The sequence below is a fragment of the Mytilus edulis genome, chromosome 3 (assembly GCF_963676685.1).
Source record: "Mytilus edulis chromosome 3, xbMytEdul2.2, whole genome shotgun sequence".
Classification (NCBI taxonomy): Eukaryota; Metazoa; Mollusca; class Bivalvia; order Mytilida; family Mytilidae; genus Mytilus; species Mytilus edulis.
Genome location: NC_092346.1, coordinates 1372970 through 1381085, shown reverse-complemented (window position 1 = coordinate 1381085; position 8116 = coordinate 1372970). Strand labels below are relative to the sequence as shown.

At 32.2% G+C, this 8116-nt stretch overlaps 1 protein-coding gene across 2 annotated transcripts; it reads left to right on the top strand.

Annotated features, from left to right (window-relative positions):
- Positions 1–3356, top strand: LOC139515586 (uncharacterized). Of its 2 annotated transcripts, none has more exons than XM_071305174.1 (2): positions 1–327; positions 1071–3356. In XM_071305174.1, exon 2 carries the CDS (start codon positions 1078–1080, stop codon positions 2350–2352), a length of 1275 nt encoding a protein of 424 aa, XP_071161275.1. In that variant the 5' UTR covers positions 1–327; positions 1071–1077; the 3' UTR covers positions 2353–3356. The 2 variants fall into 2 exon arrangements, with proteins under 2 accessions (XP_071161275.1, XP_071161276.1); XM_071305175.1 differs by having other exon boundaries at positions 32–342.
- The last annotated feature ends 4760 nt before the right edge of the window (positions 3357–8116 follow it).

Sequence of the window (8116 nt, the reverse complement as noted above, 5' to 3'; positions counted from 1 at the left end):
TATTATGTTCAACATGTTCAACAGAGCAAAACTGTATACACTGGAAAGTAACTTACACCCCTAAACTGAAAGTAAAAGTGAAAAATTTACTAATAAATCAATCTTCCACTATCTGTTATCTGAAAGAGTTGGGATACATGGACTGTTACAGCAAAATCAAATGCTGTAGCGCTAATGCAACGTTATCAAATTGCAAACTATCCAAAACTATTTATAGCAAAAAATAAATTTCCGAGATAAAAATCCCTGTCTGGATCGATAAGGTAATCGGATTATCCTGTGGGAGATCATTCGTTAAGCTGAATTCTCTGCTACTGTTGTCCACAGGTAAGACCACAATTCGTAAGTCTGCTTAAAAGGTGTAAGTTCTTTTTAAAAGTCATGTGAGAATGGTGATTGCTTTGTGGATGATGGTAGAAAAATATATTAAGTTTTATGTTGAAGCCATATTGTTTTTTATAAGTTAGCTATGATTTGAACTTTGACATGTTTGATACAATGTATAATACCATATTGCTTAATTCCCCAATATTATCAAATACAAAATGTGTTAAAAACTTTTTACACAACTTTTTAATTGATCTCTGCAGCATATTCATGAAAATCAGAAAAATTTGAACGAACAGAAAACTCCATGCCTTATCTGATTTTTTAGATTTTGAAATTTCAAAAACACAGCATACAATTCTTAAACAACTCATTCTTCTTGGTATTCTTAAAAATGCTCGCAGTTAATATCCTGGTACTTTTGATAACTATTAATATATCATTATGTAAAGACACATGATTTTAAAGTAGGTGTGACTATATTAAACTTGTGAAAGAAAACATTTTCGATTTGTGGAAAATAAAAATTTGGTGCCAAAATATAGAAACTGCCAATATTGTAGAATAAGGATAAGAGCAAATAATTGAAAATACGTTTACGAATTAAAAATGCAAGGAAAACAAAAATAAGGTAAGGAAAATTGGAAGTCAAAGCACCAATTAATGTGGTATAATCAAAGAGAGGCGACAGGTACCAAAGGGACAGTACGATAATGTCCAATTAACAATCTTTTTTGTTGTAGAGTATAAATGGCTGCGGCAAAGCAAATAAAAAACGAATGGGAAGAACCTTTCCATGTATTTGGCCAAGGCGAGCAGAAGCTTCGGCTTCAAATTCTTAAACAAGTTGATGATTATCGAGTGGACCATGAAGAATGGAGAAAACAAGCAGAACAAACTGATGTCTTTCTCGATAAACTTCTTAACAAAATTGATGAAAAAGCCCAGTTATATTCTAATGAGGTAGCATTAGAGAAGACAATCTTAAAACAAGCAAGCGCAAGACAAGGATTGAAAATTGATGAACCGGATGAATATGATGTCATTGTACCAATGATAATAAAGGGGTTAGACATTCAGACTGCACGTGTCAAGGATACAGATGGGCAAGTTATGCCTGGTATGGAAAGAGAGCGAGTTTTGAACAAAGACAAGGTCGGATCTACCCATCCCCTTCTTTCTCGTGCAGACGTCTTCCATACAACAAAAGACGGAACTGTTTATCTTAATTCACAAAACTTTTATAAAAAAGTATGGGTGAAAATGCTAGATAAAGCACTTGCAGATCTTAAAACCGAAATGCCAGGTTTTGAATTTCTAAGACGAGAGCATCCACCTGCTGTTAATATTCAAGTGACATATCCCGATGGAAATGTTGTCAATTTTGACATCGTACCTGGACGTAACACAGGAAGCGAACATATTAAAATTCCAGCTTCTGTAACAGGGAAAAAGGACACAACCGTTGTGTTTCCGAGTTATGCACTACCAAAGTATGACAATAAAAACAATCCAAAAATAAATCAACTGGACCGCGAGCTTATTTGGAGGCAATGTACAAGTGCATATGAAAGGTACATGGCTGATTTATGTAGAGGTTCACCACCACGCCAGTACGTTATGACTGCAAATCGCATAATGAAATCTGCTATAAAAATGTTACAGAAAGAACAGAATCCGCTTGGGAACCTGATAAATTCGTACCATTTGAAAACAATCGCATACCATATCATTATGGATAAAACGATTTTGGATTCAAACAAAATCGGAGGTGTCAAGGATGCCCTGGGATTTCATATCACATATTTAAACATGTTTGTGTCTAAAAGAGTGCTTCCAGATTTCTTTCACGGAAACAAACACCTTGGAAAAATATTTCCAAGTTCCAGAATCCTTGAAAATCATAGAGAACTGAATTTATTTTGGAAATCTAATCCTACCCTTCTGGAAACCGCCATACATGGTTTCAAAAAGTTGGTCAAAATTTTGGAAGGCTGCTTCACATCCTCTGATGATCTAAAATGATTTGTTGTCGAAGCTTTCTCATCCAAGAAGAGACACGTGCTATATCTACGCAGTCGCTCTTGTAAATAGCTATATACCATACGTCATTGTTTATAATTGTACAAGCAATTTTTACTGTTCTAATTGTATAAATTTCAAGATTGTTATAGTTAAATGAGAATAGATTGATTTGATTCGTTTTACATCATAATCATACTGATGAAATATATCTGTTATCCAGAATTATTATAGATAATTATTATTCAATGTTTTCTTTTTTAATATTAGTGTTGTTTTGTTACCTTATATGCGTTTTTATGTATGTATATATATATATTATATATAAATTTCGAGTTTTTGCAGTAATAATCACGCGATGAAAATGAAATTCTACCCTTTCTTCTCTTGTGATAATTTAAAAATACAAATTTATTATTTCTATGATGTAATCAGAAAGTCAAAATCGATCGATCGATCGATCGAGAGAGAGAGAGGAAGAGAGAGAGAGAGAGAGAGAGAGAGAGAGAGAGAGAGAAAAAAAAACCAAAGAAGATATGTATGGGCCTGAGTATAGTCATGTCTAACGAAATAAAAAGGTTTTTTTCAAGAATTTTCGCAATGGTATACTTAATTGTTGGAGCAAACGATAGTAAATATTTCTGAAACTGGTGGCATTAACGTAGTATGTGAGACAATGATTTTTGGTGGAAAGCTGTCCATTTATTAATCTCGTTTGTCTGCAGTGGACATGCACGTAGTACGTAGTGTATGGTCTGTTGACATATACAGCGATTAGAACAGTAAGTTGATGTTCGTACGCTATGAAATTGTTGTCATAACAGATATAGGAAGAAGTGGTATGCGTGCCAATGAGACAACTCTTTATCCAAGTTATCAAAGTCAACAATTATAGGTGAAGGTACGGTCTTCAACGCAGAGCTTTTGATCACAACGAACAGCAAGCTATAAAAGGTCTCAAAAATTTAAAGTGTGAAACTATTCCAACGTGAAAACCAACGGTCTAATCTATATAAAAAAAACGAGAAACGAGAAACACTTATGAACCATATCAATGAACGACAACTGCTGTGGGATGAAACGTTTTAATGGTACCAAAACTTATCTGAAACAATAGTATAACATCACAACATAGAAAGACACGCCATAAATGATCAATTGGAATGGCTTAACTCAATAAAAAAACGTAATCACACAAATTAACATACACTGAAATCCAAAGCTTATAAAAAAAGAGATCAATTATAAAGGTAAAAGTGTTATACCGCTGTGAAATGCTAAACAAAATAAGATCTTTTTAAGATGCATGCAAAGGAGACGCTTTTCTTGTTGACAAAACCTTTTGCAGTTGATGCTATTCCTCTGTGTTTTTTGTTTGTTTGTTCTTTTTGATTGATTAACGAGATTTGGACATCAGTTAACTACTACAGCCTTCAATGATTTTCACAGATGACCCCGATTACATGCATCTTCCTCCTTTTTCTACTTAGGGAAAAGAAAAGGCAAAACTAGTATATAAGTATATATAAAGGACAACAATAGTTTCAATTGTTAATTGCTATCTAGAAGTTTTTGTGGGTTTATATATTATATTATCAATGTAGACGCGTGTTAGTTGATAATTCCACAGACATTTCATTAATATTGTATTTTATGTATATACTTTAAATAAAACTTTTAAATACAATTCATATTCTAAATATGACTTATTAAATGCAGATACCATATGGCAAACATTGAAGGGTTCAATTTTGAGTTGATATCATTTCGTTACTCTTTCATTTGAAAAGCAATATATCATGAAAATAAAATAAAGATATCATATGGTCCGAGAACACAATTAATTCGTAGTGCATTTCTTTTAGAACATAAATGAAAATAAAAAAAATCCCACCTGCGCTTTCTCAAAGAAACTTTTACAGTGTGTTGTACTACTTTTGGGACAAATTATATCAAATTTATAGAAAACTTCATCGCCTCTAACTCAAAATATGGCCAATTTTATGTTTAGGGCGTCTTGAAATCTTTTGACAGCTTCCGAAGTGCTCATTTTCAACCTTTTTCAGCTGGACCAAATCACTACTTTCCTTTAAAATTCTGGACCCAAATTTTTTTACAGTGTAATTTCAACCCCCTTCTTGCAATTTGAGGCAGTGAACATGGAGAAATAAATTTGGAAGGGGTATAAAAATTAATGGCAAGTAACCCACTGTCAACACTAGGGACTATATTTGTGAACAACGAAAATCAAGGGACGACAATGGTGGTCTCGGACCTAATAGGGTAGAAAGAGTAGACAAATCTTAAAAAAACTTGGTATGAACAAAGCTTAATGTATTATAACACTACTTACAAAGTTTCATGACAATAGGATGTATATTATAGACATTAAGTTTAGTTCTATACTCATCTTTGCGTGTAAAATTTTGACGTTAAAATTGAAAAATTTCAACTATCAACATTTGGGGCTTTAAAAATTTAAATATTGCAAAAAAATACTTGTTAAATGCCTTAATATATAACTTATCATGTACTAAAAGCAATAGAGTACTCATTTGATTTATCAGACTTGGCATAATTATTCATAAGTCAAATTTATATGAGCCTGCGCCTAAAAATTCAGGTTTTTCAATGAAGTGGAGCCTTACATGAAGATGTAATATTTTCCAGCAATTTTAAATTTGTGAAGCTTTTTGGTTATAAATAATCCTTACATATGTATTTAAAGTACTTTAAATGGAAAGAAAAGTTACAAATAACATATCATATTAGTTTAAAAGGGTCTTAGGCCAAGTAAGACTGGAAAAAATTTAGGGTCAATTAAGGCCGTGCCACATATTTACATTTAAAAATGCATATTGAGGCTATAAAAAATAAAAATGTGTGTCTTTTTTATCATTTCTATACTCATGTGACATGATACAACAAATCTGAGCACAAAAAGACTCTTGCAAATAACTTTTCTTACAAGCAGTATGGGCTGAAACAAAGATTTTTGCCTTTTTAGGGAAAAACTTTCATGCAATTTATTCTCAACAGGCTTATATTTAAACCACTTGCTATCCTACAGAAGAAAAGAAATATAGTATGTGAAATGGAACAGGTACAATAGACATTGTAAAGTGCATTTGATACAAATTTAGTGAAGTCTCTAATATGGACATCAAATTTTATATACCAAGCTCCCCACTATTGCCTTCATCCAAACAAGGCGTTAGACAAGGGTCATTCATACAACACATTTTGCACATTTTATCTGAGATAAACTTCTTTTCTGTAGATTCAGAGTTCATAAATAAGTAAAAGAAGCAGGTAAAGGCATAGAAACACAAATATTGACACATAAAAACCTGTCAGATAGAAAGTCAGGATGCCATTTATGCATCAATATTGAAAAAGTTATAAAATGCCTATTTTGACCATAAAATGTCAAAATTGGTCGTTTTGGCAGAAATTCTATAAAATAAAAGTTTAAATCCTTTAGTTTCATGCTATTTGACAAGTTGACACCATCAAATCATTTAGGGAAGTTGCCAGAGTACAAATTCTATATTTACAGATTTCACCTCTTAGGTCCGAGAACACAATTAATTCGTAGTGCATTTCTTTTAGAACATAAATGAAAATAAAAAAAATCCCACCTGCGCTTTCTCAAAGAAACTTTTACAGTGTGTTGTACTACTTTTGGGACAAATTATATCAAATTTATAGAAAACTTCATCGCCTCTAACTCAAAATATGGCCAATTTTATGTTTAGGGCGTCTTGAAATCTTTTGACAGCTTCCGAAGTGCTCATTTTCAACCTTTTTCAGCTGGACCAAATCACTACTTTCCTTTAAAATTCTGGACCCAAATTTTTTTACAGTGTAATTTCAACCCCCTTCTTGCAATTTGAGGCAGTGAACATGGAGAAATAAATTTGGAAGGGGTATAAAAATTAATGGCAAGTAACCCACTGTCAACACTAGGGACTATATTTGTGAACAACGAAAATCAAGGGACGACAATGGTGGTCTCGGACCTAATAGGGTAGAAAGAGTAGACAAATCTTAAAAAAACTTGGTATGAACAAAGCTTAATGTATTATAACACTACTTACAAAGTTTCATGACAATAGGATGTATATTATAGACATTAAGTTTAGTTCTATACTCATCTTTGCGTGTAAAATTTTGACGTTAAAATTGAAAAATTTCAACTATCAACATTTGGGGCTTTAAAAATTTAAATATTGCAAAAAAATACTTGTTAAATGCCTTAATATATAACTTATCATGTACTAAAAGCAATAGAGTACTCATTTGATTTATCAGACTTGGCATAATTATTCATAAGTCAAATTTATATGAGCCTGCGCCTAAAAATTCAGGTTTTTCAATGAAGTGGAGCCTTACATGAAGATGTAATATTTTCCAGCAATTTTAAATTTGTGAAGCTTTTTGGTTATAAATAATCCTTACATATGTATTTAAAGTACTTTAAATGGAAAGAAAAGTTACAAATAACATATCATATTAGTTTAAAAGGGTCTTAGGCCAAGTAAGACTGGAAAAAATTTAGGGTCAATTAAGGCCGTGCCACATATTTACATTTAAAAATGCATATTGAGGCTATAAAAAATAAAAATGTGTGTCTTTTTTATCATTTCTATACTCATGTGACATGATACAACAAATCTGAGCACAAAAAGACTCTTGCAAATAACTTTTCTTACAAGCAGTATGGGCTGAAACAAAGATTTTTGCCTTTTTAGGGAAAAACTTTCATGCAATTTATTCTCAACAGGCTTATATTTAAACCACTTGCTATCCTACAGAAGAAAAGAAATATAGTATGTGAAATGGAACAGGTACAATAGACATTGTAAAGTGCATTTGATACAAATTTAGTGAAGTCTCTAATATGGACATCAAATTTTATATACCAAGCTCCCCACTATTGCCTTCATCCAAACAAGGCGTTAGACAAGGGTCATTCATACAACACATTTTGCACATTTTATCTGAGATAAACTTCTTTTCTGTAGATTCAGAGTTCATAAATAAGTAAAAGAAGCAGGTAAAGGCATAGAAACACAAATATTGACACATAAAAACCTGTCAGATAGAAAGTCAGGATGCCATTTATGCATCAATATTGAAAAAGTTATAAAATGCCTATTTTGACCATAAAATGTCAAAATTGGTCGTTTTGGCAGAAATTCTATAAAATAAAAGTTTAAATCCTTTAGTTTCATGCTATTTGACAAGTTGACACCATCAAATCATTTAGGGAAGTTGCCAGAGTACAAATTCTATATTTACAGATTTCACCTCTTAGGTCCGAGAACACAATTAATTCGTAGTGCATTTCTTTTAGAACATAAATGAAAATAAAAAAAATCCCACCTGCGCTTTCTCAAAGAAACTTTTACAGTGTGTTGTACTACTTTTGGGACAAATTATATCAAATTTATAGAAAACTTCATCGCCTCTAACTCAAAATATGGCCAATTTTATGTTTAGGGCGTCTTGAAATCTTTTGACAGCTTCCGAAGTGCTCATTTTCAACCTTTTTCAGCTGGACCAAATCACTACTTTCCTTTAAAATTCTGGACCCAAATTTTTTTACAGTGTAATTTCAACCCCCTTCTTGCAATTTGAGGCAGTGAACATGGAGAAATAAATTTGGAAGGGGTATAAAAATTAATGGCAAGTAACCCACTGTCAACACTAGGGACTATATTTGTGAACAACGAAAATCAAGGGACGACAATGGTGGTCTCGG

Excerpts from the sequence above, each read along its gene's own strand:
- LOC139515586 (XM_071305174.1), top strand. The coding sequence starts at position 1,078 with ATGGCTGCGGCAAAGCAAATAAAAAACGAATGGGAAGAACCTTTCCAT.